We start from the raw sequence: 15506 nt of genomic DNA, 5'->3' as shown, positions 1-15506 counted from the left end.
ATAAATGTATTTAGTGTGAAATCTGGACCATTTCATTGTATACAAACTGATACTCACAGGAAGCCATGTTGTATGAATTGTAACTGGTTTATTGTACCTTCTGCCATTTAATGGAAGAGGATTCAATTGTTCTGCCTGGCACTATACAGTGGCATCTGAACACGTAATTCATGAATAATAATTTTCTGATATTTAAGTGAAAGTATTCAATGAAATGAACGGCACACCGGTTTAATCTTTTAGCAATATGGAAACAGTGGTGGAAATTCCTTTTTCCCCTTGGCCCCTATATGTTCTTGAGTTAAACAAAAGCACAATATATTGTTCTTACCTTCTCAGTTGGTAAAGTCTGAGTCCTGGTAAAGGTGTCTCCTCCATTAATACTGATCAGTTCTGCTTCGACAGGTGGAAAGGGCGTGGGAAAAATCACTACGTCACTCTTGAGTGTGTCTGAGCTGAAGCACATGTCGTACTGCTGAGTAGCTTTGGAATAAGACCAGCTCCCGTCAGGGTGGGTGGTGATCATTGGGGCGCTGTACCTGTCGAAGGGTCCGTCTGTCTGTCTTTGGCATTTGAAGGCTATTAAAGTGATGAGGCTGACCAGAAAGATAAGCGACACGGCCACAATGGCGATGAGCAGATACAAGTGTAAGCTGGAAAAGCTCTCCTCCTTGATGGGCACATGTCTGAACTGAGTGTGGATGTCAGCTGTGCTTTCAAGCACCACCACATCAATAGACACAGTAGCTGACAGTGGGGCTTCTCCGTTATCACACACCAACACCACCAAGGGGTGACTTTTCAGGTCATTGTCACTCATTCGCCTCTTGGTCCGAATCTCCCCGGTGCTGGTTCCGATCCGGAAGAGGTTGTTGTTGCCTTTGGGCTCAGAAAGGTGATATGAGAGCAGTGCATTGTATCCAGAGTCTGCATCTACTGCCCTGATCTTTGCCACAAAGTATCCTGCTTCAGCAGAATAAGGGATGCTCTCACTATTAACGGAGCCATGCTCAGAATAGGGCACAAGAATAGCGGGACTGTTGTCATTCTCATCCAGGATAAAAACATTGACAGTCACGTTGCTGCTGAGTGGAGGAACACCAGAGTCTGTGGCCTGAACTTTGAACTGAAAAGTCTTTAACTTCTCATAGTCAAAAGACTTCAAACTTACAATGTCTCCACTCTCTGAGTTGATATTTATCATTGTAGTTAGCGGCATCGCATAAGTGCTACTTTGCACAAATGAGTATGCCACATTCCTATTTTCATCAGTGTCATAATCAACTGCTGTCACTCTATGAATTACTGCTCCTGTTTGACTATTTTCTTTGACGTAAACATTAATGAGGGTCTCTGAGAAGTGAGGAGCATTGTCATTTACATCAGAAATCTGAACATGAACTCCACTGGTGCTGGATAGAGGTGGAATTCCCTTATCTTTGGCAACTATGGTGATGTTGTAGTGTGACGCACTCTCTCTGTCTAGCGGCTCATCAACTAACAGCGAATAATAGTTTTTGTAATTTTCTTCTAATTTAAATGGAACTTTATTTTGAATATGTACAGTTACATGACCGTTTTCGCCAGCGTCTTTATCCAAGAGCGACACCAGTGCGACTGCAGTGCCCACAACGGCATCCTCTGGCACGGCATTGTGCAGCGATGTCACCGTGATCTCAGGAGTGTTATCATTGACATCCAAAACCTCAACCAGCACTTTGCAATGAGCAGACATGGGAGGGCTGCCTTTGTCAGTGGCCTCCACCCTTATCTCGTATGCTCTTTTTTCCTCATAATCGATGTGACCTTTCACCTTAATTGCACCCGTTTGACCTTCAATTTCAAATGCATCCAATACATGATCTTGATCTTTGCTTCTTAATGAATAGACAATCTCGCTGTTTAAACCCTCATCAGCATCTGTGGCGTTCAATGTTATGATTCTAGTGCCTAATGGTGCATTTTCTCTTAGTGTTGTCTTATACAGAGATTCACTAAATGTCGGGATGTTGTCGTTGTTGTCTAAAACGTTTACTATAAGTTGAGAGGTTCCTGATTTTGGTGGACTCCCCCCATCTACAGCAGTCAGTGTCATGGTGATGAGTGGCTGCTTCTCTCGATCCAAAGCTTTCTTCAGCACCAGCTCAGCAGACACGCCGCCGCCTGCTTTATGCACTGCTAGTGAAAAATGTTCATTTGGACTTAATCTATATGTGCTGATGCTGTTTTTACCAACATCTGCATCACTGGCTTCAGACAATGCAAATTTAACCCCTGTCAATGTGCTCTCCGCGATATATAAATTTTGCATTTTTGTGGTGAACAAAGGGGCATTATCATTCACATCTAAAATGTCTACATCAATGCGATACAGTTTTAAAGGGTTGTTTATTACAGCCTCCACACTGATGGAGCATTTCACCTCCTCTGTGCAGAGCTCCTCTCTGTCTATTCTCTCATTTACATAGAGTGCTCCAGTCTTTAGATTTACCTCAAGGAATTTCTTCTTTGTGGTGGAAACAATCTGAAACAAACGAGATTCTAGGTCCTGTACATTTAAATGTAAATCCCTGGCGATGTTTCCAATGAGAGTGCCGGGGTTTAACTCCTCCGAGATGGAATAAGAAAGCTGTCCAGACGCTGTTTCCCAGTAAGATTCCAGTAGGAGAAGCCCAAAATAGATCCCAAAATAGCTCAGTCTGCAAGGCATGCTTATGTCCAATATGAGCAAAGAATGAATTAAAAAGACTTCCTTATTTTAGCCTGAGCCCTGTGTTTGTTCCTCCGTCCTCAGCCTCTTTATAACAAAGACTGAATAGATATCCCCAGCATCTGAAAGCGGGAGGGGCCTCAATGCATAGAAGAGCGGCTCTTCCTCTGATAGATAAAGAGCGACGCTTGGTGGTCAAAGTGGTTATGCGCAGGGGCGAGTGAATCTTTCATGATGCTTCTCAAGCAGCCATTAAAAAAAAAAACAAAAAACAACAATGATAGGGATGTATTCATACAGTGAATGAGAAATCTTGTGGGATTTTAGTGTTTTTTTCCTGACCCCCAAATTGGAAACTACTGCACACAATGTACTCTTGTTTCATAAAACAGTACTGAAATGTATATTTTCTCCCCTCACTGCACACTCATTAGTCTTCTGCTCTCTGAGTAATGTTTTATTAACATTGAGGGTAATGAACCAGTTGAACTGACTGAACACATGTAATGATGTCACCTGTGATGCTATGCTTTGGTACTCCTCCACAATTGTCATCAATTTGTATGAACATCCCCGTTTGCTAATTCCAAGATTAATCCTCCCGTCCTATTTTTCCCCATGCGGAAAATATGATTTCGTTTGGAGAAAATATTAATATCATCACACACTGATCCACAATAATCTCTCAGCAGCAATATGAATGATTATGTCACTATGACTATTATTCATAATTTATAGATGACAAGAGCCCAAGCATTTTCAAGAGAAGTTACTTTTATTAGAAGCACATTTTGTGTATATACTTCAGATATTCACAAAAAGTTACCTTTCCCATCACTTGATGATGATTCACATAGCTTTATATTACAGTCAGGATTATCAAAACCAGCCCAGAATGCTGGATTATCTTCCTCATAAAATCTACATCACACATACTAATATTACTCAGCACAGTAAAGCCAGAATTTATCTTTTAAAAGCACATAGCTTATCACAGTTCTGCCCAGCGACCTGTTGACCCCATGACCTTATTTGCTGTTGATTCAAGTCCAAATCGCTGCTTTCCAAGAAATTATAAAGCACACCACACGGTTACTTCTATGCTTTGAATTCATGCACATTCTAGACAATGTCAACGGCTGTAAAACTGAATCCAACTTGACAGCAAAGTTTTTTACGCAACATTTAGAAAGAACATTTCAAACATGCCTTGTAAACTATACTATACTATATTATACATAGAGAGATGCTGCAGAGCTTTGCCCTCTATTAAGAAGCAGAAACTAAAAAAACAACAGCTCATGTTGCTTTGATTTGTTAAGTTAACACCAACAAGTAATGTAAATATATTCATTAATGAAGTAAACCTACTTTAGGAATTAATTAATGATTTACATGAACAAATACAGGTTCGAAAAGACATAATTTTTGCTCCCTTAAGAGTCATTCTTTGTACTTAGATAAATATGAAGTAGTTGGTGTAGCTTACAGGGGGAGCAGAGTTAAAGGTGAGAGGTTGAGGGCAGTGGTAGCGTAGTGTATTTTCAGTATGCCTGTTTTATTATTAAAGGCTTTGTGCCGCATATAGAGGAGCTGTTGCTGATCGGGCTCTTATGTATGTGTGCACGCTTGTGCTGAGCATGTTACAAGGATGCATACTGAGTGGGGGAGTAGGGGTGCCATCGGAACATGCTTCAAGGAGAGCAAGCACTCCCCCTCCCTTCCTCCCTCTCTTTGCTCCCCTTCACGTCTCCATAGTAACGCCATCCAAGGCACAGACATGATCCATGTGTGAGCACAGACACACATTACGAGCATGAGCCGATGGGTGTATTTTATTAAATACACTGGAGTTGTTTTGACCCACTTCTAAATATTCATCATTTCACATTGATGGATTCCACTCCCGCTGAATGAATCAAACCACATCAGGCTTTAAGTGCACGCACAAATGTACACCCATGTAAACAAATCATACTCTGGTGTGAACTAGTCTGCCAACAGTTGCATCTGGGTTGGTCATGCATCGCTAATACTGCACTGCTTACAACATATTCCCTATGACAGTTCAGCTGCAGCAGCTTCTTCTCCTTTTTTTCGACCCCCTCACCACTCTGAAGAGAGCCTGACCTTTTCAATCAGCTCCTGCACTGCCCACAGTGCCCTTGCTGGGCCAAGGCTCTGGAGACCACCCCCCACTGCCTCCCTGTAAGCTGCACATTTGCTCCATGATGCAACACTTACAATTCATGTTCTGCCAAACTGCAGAATGTCTCACATAAATGTGTTTTCCCCCATTTGTTTTTTTAATATTCTTAGAAGTACCTGTGATGAGTCTGAATAGGCTTGAGGTCACACGCAAATGCACCAGAAATACATACAAAACAGAAGTGAAGACATTTACAATCAGAATCATAGGCATCATTACGAGTGAAATAATTCCAAAGAAAAGTACTAACATCAATTAGGGGAGGTTGGAGCAGAGAGAGAGAGAGAGAGAGAGAGAGAGAGAGGGAGAGAGAGAGAGAGAGAGAGAGACAGAGAGAGAGACAGAGAGAGAGAGAGAGTGGGGAATTATACAATATTTATACTATACTATTTATAGGTGGAAGTTGAAGAGTATAGCACAGACACGGTTACTCGATGGCTACACACTTGCACATAAAAACGCTAAACATGCTAAAATATACAATATCGCAAAGAAGCAGGAAGAAATCCTTCTTAATCATTTATTTCCAAATCCGCACCCCATCCATTGGTTGGAAAACTAGGACAGGGGAGCGTCCGGCAAAAACATGAGCCAGGACATGCGGCAATATGGAGCATGCCCATGCGCACACACATACACACGCCACTGAAATAGACACACAAACACATTGTTCACTCATTTGGAAAGCAATGGCACAATTCCCCCAAATCACTTCATTAGTTACTCTACTGTACAACAACAGGCAGGCAAAGCAGCAGCCCATTGTTGATGGTGATGTGTTCCTGGCAGCATGTGTCATGTCTTTTTCTTTCTCTTACTTTGTAGTCCTCAAGTTTTGTGTGTATTTGATGTGACACTTCTAGGTGCTGACAAAATATAAAGATCTGTATGTGGCTTGAGTGTGTGAGAGATACTGGACATAGAGAAATGTGATGTACGCATGTGCAGGGGATGCTTTCATTTAGTGCCTTTCTTCAAAGTTCCAAATTAGCAAACCACTTGTAACAGTTTTACACTCATGGATTCACTTTACAACAATAGACACATTAATCAGATCTGCCATAAAACCAGACATACAATATAACCAGTAGAGGGAAAAAAAAAAAGAAAAGATCCAATTTGCTTGGTTGAAGTGATGTGGCAGCCATGGACTCTCCAGATTGGTTCATCATTGCACCTACTGACAAAGGCGGCGTCCGATAGATCTGTTTCCACTGGGAGCAGCCATAATTGATTCACTAGCTCCTCTCTTGTCACCATAGCGACACCGATGCAAGCCTCCATCAGTGCCACTCCCTACTTCCTGCCCCTCCTCTGGACCTTTCTTTGTGAGGAAACAGGCAAAGAATATGATGTCAACTACAATTATATAGATTTGTCTGGCAACATACTGTACATAAAGATAGGTTTTATATATTGCACATATAGACATTGTATATATTCTCCCCATCCTTTATATGCTTAGTGCACCCACAGAGGAATGAGAGATGCAGCCAGAACTAAACCATTTTTCTGGGATTAGGGGTAAATCTGGCTCCATAGTCAATCATGCATAACCTAGATTTGTCAATCAAATGGTTCATCAGAGGCAGAGGGCGTAGACCAACCATAGGAGTGGGGTGGGGGGTGGGGGGGTACTATCCATGGATCAATACAGACACATAAACTCCATGGTGAAACCAGTGAATACACCACCACTTTCTGAGTGCAGTGACCAGCTAAATAATTGACTGTATTGACGCACTGGGGAAATTATGTTCTGCTTTTTGGCCACAAGAGGGCGCCTACACCTCTTTCTCCTCTTTCCACAGGCTCAGTCTGGGCCAACGTTAAAGCTTTCTGATAAATTAGCACTCTCGCACTCAAAAGAGAAAGTGTATCATGTGGCACAGATATTCTCGCAGCCTTGATGTCTGATTCCCATTCACCGTATCTCCAGGAAATGAAAACGCTGGGAAGGGGACTGCATTGAACAATGCTTGCAAACGTCGGCCAGTGTAAAAAGATCAAAGAGGGAAAGATGGAGCGATGCACTGCACCAGAGGAAAATGCTTTATTCATAGAGCATTTATTTAATGCAGATGTTGTCCAGTTAATATTCATTTTTTTCCACACTGATATTTCTATTTTCTACATTTCTCACACGTTACACACATATGTAAATGTGTGTGATGTATTTATTTTCAATACTATCACACATTATACATGTATAAGCATTGTGTAATGTCTATTTTTACTTTCTTATCAGTCATGCTGTACTGAGTGTTCGCCCACCAGTGCTGCATGCAAGTGAAGAGCAGTTGAGGAGCAGACCTGCATACGCTCGGGCTTGGCCCACTTCCTTGAAAAAAAAATACGGAGGGAGTGAGTCTGAATAATAGAGGAGAGTGCTGGCCTGTAAAGAGCCTGATGTTGGAAGTGCAGGCGGCAATGTTTTTTGTGAGGTTGCTCCACTTTCCAAAATAACTACTATAGTATTGTGATGTGTCTTTCATTCATTTTCATGAACTCTCAGATCAGCCATGTAGTAGCTTTCTGTCTCAATAGTATCAACATTTAAATAGCCACAAGGACAGCAGATTCCTATGAGTGTTGTAGGCTATGTGCATGTTTAGTGAAAAATTATGTACCCAGATGCCAATTTATTAGATACTAAAATGAATGTGCATACTCCCTCAAAATAATCCATAAGAAGATACAATTAAACACAACATTCAAGCAAGACACAAAATTGTGTGAGTGGCACATTTCGTTTCACTTTCTGCTGCCTTCTTTAATCTACTCTTCGTGGCATCATTAAGATGATTCCACATAATCGCATTAGAGGAGTAACGGGAGAATTATCACTTGACTCTCTTTACACAGGCCTTAATCCATGTAGGACAAACTGGAATATCGACAGTGGCAGAATAGACAGGATACGTTTGGTACTAAAAGTTAAGTGCATTAGTAATATGTGGAGTTCCATTGTTTTTTCCACTATGTGTTTGAGGTCCAGGACATTGTGTTTGTTTGTTTGTTTGTTTTAAAAAAGTCAAGGTATTTTAGATAAATACATATTTTTATACTACTACTACTATTGCACAAGTATCCCGTTTATTTGATAGATATAGTTCATCCTCTAATCGAGATGACAATTAAAAATGAGTAAAAAAAAAAGAGAGCAAGAGCTGAGGGAACAATTACATTCTGGACTTATCTTGAAAACCCAGCACGTCATACATGCATACATACATACAAACATACATTCCCTACAATCGTGAAACAACCAGCCCAACGGTCGGCTTGGTCCGTACAGACCTTAAGTTACGAGGAGATCCATCAAACGCAAATGAAACTAATATTGAAAATGAACGATTCAATTGTGCAGATACAATTTCCTATGTGACATAATACGAAAATAATTTATTTATCACATCAGTTTTCCCAGGTGTAAGTAAGGAAGAATCTCTTGTAAAGAAGCATCCCACTATGTCCACAGAAGCTTACGCCTGCAAGCTACAAATATAATAATAAACAGATTGTTGAATTTATATAGCTCTGGAAATGTCAATTAAAATGAGCACTATTGTTGTTGTTGTAAAGGAAGAACCCCTGATACATATATGGAAGTATTGCATCGCATTTCATTATGTGCAGGTGTACCTAACGTTGTGGCAGGTGCAGGAGCTAACTAAAGCAATTATACAATTTGTAGGCTGCACTCAAGTGATCTTTAAATTAGACTTGATAGGTGCATAATCATGCCAATTAACATGACAGTATTTTTTGTCACATACCGCATGCGGCTTGTTACTATGATTGTTTACATGAAAATAGTTACGCTTGATAAAAGAAGTGGGGCTGCTCGATTAAGCGATTTCGAACCGAAACCGAAATTTCTGGATAAAGTGATATTAAAAACGTTCAAATCGGCACGTTCGATCTTTTTATTTTTGGTGTATCTAAGCCACCGTAGTTTCCTCTGCAGTTCCGCTTCCTCCCACGAGCGTGCATACCGGAAAAACTACAACAGCATCCATGGCTACCGGCGATTCTGCTATTGCGCAGGCAAGTGAGCGTTTAGTAAATAAATCGGGCAAATATAAATCTGTAGTGTAGTATGTGCCCTGCATGTACAATACAACCCGCGAGCAAGTAACTCAACGTCTGAAAGGCGTCCTTTTTTTCTCCTCTACAACGGACCTCTGGTGGTGCATCCATACCTAAGCTTGACAGTGCATTGTATTATTGTATAGTGACAGTTTTGCACTAATCATTGATTTATGTTTCAGTAAACCCAGGGAGAAAGGTGAAAGGCTAGTCACTAGCTGGTTGGCAAAATGAGTTGCTGACAGGCTGTTTACAGAATTGACTATACCTTCTCTCATGTTGATGATTTCGTTTCTGATGGGATATGCACTTTCTTCTTTCATTATCGGTTTGATTAAGAACAGGTCTGAAATCTGTTGTGTAAGTAAAATGCTGTTAATCCCAATGGATTTTTCTGTGTGTATTAAGTTAAATTGACTGGCATTTTGAGTTCAAAGAAAAAATAAGTTTAAATAAAAGACATTCAAAATATTTCATTTTTCATTAATTTTTTATTTCACAAAGAAATCGTAATCGTAATTGTAAAATCGGGTTTGAGAGAAAATAATCGGAATTTTCTTGTTAGGCAAAATCGAACAGCCCTAAAAGAAAGGTATCCTCTTGTGGATGTGCATACAGAATATTATGTAGAAAATGAACAACAGTTGTTCACAAACAACAAGGATTATATAATATCACTGATTGGTCGTTTTCAAAGAAACACTGAAACTATAAACACAATTGCTAAAATTAAGTTGTGCACAGTATAAATGTCACATTCAGATCAAAGGTAGAAAACAAGCTAAAAACTGTTTTTGTTGTTGCATCTTTTACATTTTCTTCAGATTTTGTGGTAAGTTATGACTTTATCCCATTGAATAAAATAATATGCTTGAATAATTGAAGATTAGGAATGGATATTCCTGTTTTCTATTAAATAATTCATGTCAAGGATATAAAACATGTATAAAAAGTGCTTCCTCTCAATGTAAAATATGAGAAAGAAAGAAAATATAAGTCCTTAAGCAGTATTTACGTCTGCGCTTCCTCCAAAACGAGGGCACACTGTACAGACAAGAGGCTGCCTCAGACCAGAAATAGCATTAGGGGGCATGATGGATTTGGAACATTTGTGAGTGATCGCTTCATTGGACAATTCTCTATTATGAAACAACTGGACTAAGCAACATCAAATAATAAAGAGCCGCTTACAAGGAAAAATAAAATGCAATGAGCTTGTTGACAGCAATCTTTAGCCTCTGCTTGCATTCATACAACCAGACAGGAGGGGGCATACGTGAAAGTATGAGCTTGATGACAAGGAAAGAGTTATATTTTGCGTGTGTGTGTGGGGGGGGGGGGGCTGGGGGGTGTAGGGGGGTTGGGGGGTGGAGGTGTTGGAGAAATGGATGTGCAGGATTGGTGAATAAAATAATCCAGTTTGAGGTGAAGACAAGATGGACGTCTAACGGGGCTGGAAGAGTGGGGTCGAGAACAAAGCCACAGGAAGCGAGACGTGGGAGTGGGAGTGGGAGGAGAGAGTGGGAGGAGAGAGTGGGATATGAGTCAAGGCTACCGCATTAACACTTGCTTCACACACCCTTGCTCATTGTTTTAGTCATACACTGCACCCACTATACAAGATAGCAGTAAACATGCACCTTCTTAACTAAAATAATACACAAAGTATGTGAGGCAACCGGGCAACACCACAAAATGTCCACAACATGTAATGCTACTTCCCAAACATTAAGCTAAAATCAACACATTACAGCTTTTATTTTTTTTCTGACGGATGGTCTACCTAAAAATAAACAGATATGGGGAAAAAAAAAACATCCACATGTGGCACAAAGATGACTCATCGATCATATATAGCTGCTCACTGCAGGTTTACACTCACAAAGATGACCAGGAGTCACATTCAGCTCATTCTAATCGTAATCACAATACTACTTGAACTTGTAACATAGGACTAAAAAAATGACTGTATATGTCTAATCACTGTGAGTTAAGTGACTTCCTGTACATTCTGGAGATTTTTTTATGTTTATTTAAATTGCCAATTATTCCTAGCCTCTTTCCTATTGTGGCTTAGTAGCTGTCAAAAACTTGAACTAACATTGAGCCTAAAAAAAAAATACACAGCTTGGCCTTTGCTTAATTCATGAAAAAAAACATACATTCTTAAATTAATATATCCCCCATTCAAATTTGTTATCAAAAAGCCTTAAACTCAAATACGTAAACACAACGTAGCCTTCACATCTCACGCATTGATGGTGCAAACATTAAAAAAAAAGCACAGCTGTAGCTGGCAAGCCATCAAAACGAGAAAAAGAAAGTTTACAGTCTTATGTTTGTGGCTTAACTTTTACATGTAAATAATAATAATAATATTCAACCCATGAAACTGTCAGAAAAGGAGTACATGGTTCATATAAACCCATTCATTTACCCCCGATGCTGTAAGGAACATTAAATACAGCATGTGGTGCCAAAGAGAGGACAACGCCTGCAGTCTGAGTCTGAATACTTTTCAGACATCTGATCCCATTCATGCGCAGTCAGAAATAAATACAACACACGGTCCTCATCACAAGAGTGTGAGGACACTGTGGTCCTGTGCCCACCCCAAATACCCCACAGTGAGCAGTGCAAAGATACTGTGCTAAGAAGGCAATCCTCTTACAAAGGCGACATCCTCTGTCCAAACAGCTGACCATAGATTTCCCTCACTAAAATGTTCACAGAATCATACATCACAACTCTAAAGGCCATGCCTCTTGTTGTTTTCCCTTGCAAGAAGAAGGTAAAAGCCAGTTGCGCTTTCTTTCGCCCAACTCCTTCCCCACTATATGGCTGAGTTGCAGTGAGCCTTACGCTAACCCCTCCGTCAGTTCAATCCTCCAGGCGTGCAGCGGTGACCTAAGTACTGCGGCAGATGTTGTGGCTGTATGAACACTGAGGCCAAACAAGAGCAGTGCACACCATCTGTTAATTCAAAAAAAGAAAAGCACAGGAATAACTGCAGCAGGCACAGAAATCAAGCACCTGTTATATTTTGCATTAAGACTACTACTACTACCACTACTACCACCACCACCACTACTACTACTAATATAGGCGTACTACTACTAATAATAATAGTAATAGTAATAATATTGGACAATGTGTTTATAGTATGCACTTATAAATAAAGCAAGCTTGTCCCCAAGACAATGTCCTCGATGTGGGTGAGTGCATGTGCAAAGCGAGTGGCAAGTTTGAAACATATAGCACTCTTCCACAGAGTCATGAGTCAATGTCAATGACACAATGAAACTGAGGGCTTATATAACTACTGGAGTAGTGGAGGGGAGAAAGGGTTAGACACGCTCATGTAATATTTTGCATGAAAGGCGTAATTCTGAGACAGAAAGTGATGCGTATGGATACACATTTGTATCAATATGGAGGAATCGGGTTTGACCCATATTACTGACAAGCGCGGGGCCAAGTTGCATGGAAGCCACACATGGCTATGAACCAGCCTTGTCGTATTCTGGGACAAATGACGGGAGCAAAAGGAGCTATGCCAGGGAGCCTTGGCCTCGAGCTGTGAGTGCAGCCCACACTTACTCGCTTTGGCCCACTGACTCTCACTTTGCCTTGGTAACACACAGGGACAGCGGGGGGGAAAAAGTCATGCAACAGCGCAAAACCATCCATCTTCCCATCTATTTATTGTATGTATTTATGTATGCATCAGCACCTATATATTTGCAGTATCTGTTTTGTTTGTTTCTGGGGACTCAGATAACCAGTCAGGACTGACAGGTTTTCTCAGTCCTCAGACACTGACAAAAATGGACCAGAACTGCACTTTTCAGATGGCCTTTTTATTGTGGGCAGTCTAAGGCACACCTGTGCGCTAATCATGTTGCCTAATCAGCATCTTGTTATGGCACACTTGTGATGTCGGAGGGATCATCTCGGAAAAGGAGAAGTGCTCACTATCACAGATTTTGACTGGTTTGTGACCGATATTTGAGATACATGGTGATATTGTATATGTGGACAACGTTTTAGAACTTTGAGTTCATCTCATAAAAAAATGGGAGCAAAAACAAAAGTGTTGCGTTTATATTTTTGTTGAGAGTATGTAAAGGGGCTAGGCATTATAAGCTCATGCTGTCTGTATACCTTTTCAAACATGTACACTATGGCTTGAGGGTAAAGGGCCTATTATGAAAATATGTCTGATAAAATTAATAAACTGAAACTGTATAATAAGCGGTTTACTTTTCAAATTGAACCTCTTAGCCAATTTAGTGGGCTGCACCTTTATGATGACAGTCAATGAAAGAATACAAATACTGCCTTTACAAATATAGTACTGCTCAATTTTGATTGACACTTTCAGAGAGGTGTTCATTTTCAATACGCTTATTAATGTCATTGTAATTTACAGTGATGTACAAGTACACTGCATCATAGTAGTACAAAGGTTATGCTGAATCAGATCAGTGCACAATCTAATTGTCATTGAAGAGAGAGCTCTTATCTAAGTGAATGGCTTTAAATTACTGAGCAATGAGCACCGGAACAGAAGTGGACATTTGTTTCTGTCAAACTCTTTTCATTGAACTCGATGTCAGTGTGAGTGGCTGCTGTGTGTGTATGAGAGAGAGAGATTGTGTGTGCATGTGTGTGTCAAAGACCTAAAGATGGTTGGTGTTTGTAAATTCGATTACCATCACTGTTGTTGCTGACCCCAATGTGAGTGGAGCTGTGTGTCCATGCTGGAGCCATAAGAAACAATGTGCCCTAGTGACACACAACAGCACATGCAGCATCACACAGCCACAGCCCTAAAGGCATGATGCACAGCGACACACACACAACGTACACGCACACACACACACACACACAAACACACACACACATGGCTCCATGCAGAGCGTGAGATAGTATTTCAAGATTCAGGAAAGGAAGTGGACATGTCCAGGTGACGGGTCATGTCATACGAAGAAAGAGGTACCCAAGGACATTCAGATGAAAATGGTGGAAAGCAGGGCATGAATAGACTAGGGGTGGGGGGATGGGAATGATATGAACATGGAGGTTGAGGAAGGAGGAGAGAGTGCAGCAGCAGAGCAGGAAGCTGTAAAATGCACCAAGAAGGCAAATAAAGCAATGTCTGTAAAGAAATTGCAGAAAAATATAAAAGCATGTAAAATTGTAAGAAAAAAAATAAAAAAACATGCCTCCATGCATATAACTGTCTGCCACCTGACTGATCCTCTGATCCACTCTCCTTATGACACCTGAGGCACTCTTAATGAGGAAGACTCTCTCGGCTACTTGTGAAAGACAACAGACAAGTGGTAGTGCACTGGAAATAATTCCAGTGCAGACAGTTTGCATGCAAACGCAATTGCACTGATCTGCCTGCGTGGCCAGCCAAGCAGGCAGACAAAGCCACTCAAGCAAAAAGCCACACCCCCAGACAAAGCAGCGTAGATGATACAAATGTGTATTGGTACGATTGGTAGTGTAACGTAGACAGTTAACTACTGACAGTTCTGTAATCACCTGACTAGAATTTATGTCACAAACATTCTAATCAGAATTTAGAATTACAGTCATTTTAAAAAAGAGAGAGACAGAAGTGCACTGTGAGGAGTCAACAACATGGTGCCCGTCGGCACCACCTGGGTCACTTACGGGCCTTTTCTAAGAATAGCTCACCAGTGATGGGATATTGTGATTTCCAAGGATTGTGAGAATGCAGAGAAAGATCACTTGCAGAGATTTAGAAAAAAGAGTGTTGTATATTGATACCTTGAAATTATTGACATGATCAGTGCTTTCACATAGATACATCTATTATTAATTAGAACATATTATTAAGCTATTAATCAAATTTGTTATTTCAGAAGTGTGTATCAACCTGGCAGGTCTTTGCATTAGTCAGTACCCAAAAGGTGGCTCTCAGTTTCAGAAAGGTCGGTGACCTCTGTAGCATGTGAGAGTCTTACTATTGCATGCACAACCACAAACAACTATGCAATGGTTCAGACCAAGTCAGCTATGTTACAACACATTCCACAAATCAGACATGCTAGGCCTTTTTTACAAGTCTTTCACCCACCCAATTGTTATTTCATTGTTGAATTGACACACTGAATAATCAGAATTAATACAAATATTCAACCTAAAATTATATGATGTAAAATAAAATAAAATATCATTTTGACTGACCAAAACATTATAATGCAGCGCAACTTACAGCCACAATATAACCATATTGATAAAATAATACCTCTTGCAATAAAACATGAGAATTCTAGGCACCATTCATTTGTAAGGCAGCATATTTGATGTAACACTTGTATTTGGATGCTATGGCCGGTAGGTGTAATTTTGATTTATCCCCATCAGATGCAATAGTTGCCATTTCACAACAAGCTGCAACGACAAATGGCATCACCATGCACTTGCTCCACGCACTCCTCTTTAATCACATCATTA

The 15506-nt window shown here is 40.4% G+C and overlaps 1 protein-coding gene across 29 annotated transcripts in view; it reads right to left on the bottom strand.

The window, feature by feature from the left end:
* Positions 1–15506, bottom strand: part of LOC147151834 (protocadherin alpha-C2-like) — a 185482-nt gene that overhangs the window by 88308 nt on the left and 81668 nt on the right. For 10 of the 29 annotated variants that reach the window (XM_086019114.1, XM_086019127.1, XM_086019137.1 and 7 more), the window contains exon 2: positions 3473–6243. The exons of 18 other annotated variants lie outside the window; for them this stretch is intronic. In XM_086019114.1, coding sequence (XP_085875240.1) covers positions 6097–6243 — 147 coding nt within the window. In that variant the 3' untranslated portion in view covers positions 3473–6096. Of the gene's footprint in view, positions 1–331; positions 2469–3472; positions 6244–15506 lie in introns of those variants that run through there. One more of the 29 variants, XM_086019147.1, reaches the window with a different exon arrangement.

The sequence above is a fragment of the Filicampus tigris genome, chromosome 2, assembly GCF_054856515.1.
Source record: "Filicampus tigris isolate MCC_2025a chromosome 2, RoL_Ftig_1.0, whole genome shotgun sequence".
In the NCBI taxonomy this organism is placed as follows: domain Eukaryota; kingdom Metazoa; phylum Chordata; class Actinopteri; order Syngnathiformes; family Syngnathidae; genus Filicampus; species Filicampus tigris.
The sequence above is the reverse complement of the archived record's forward strand: the minus strand, read 5'-3'. Positions and strand labels throughout refer to the sequence as shown.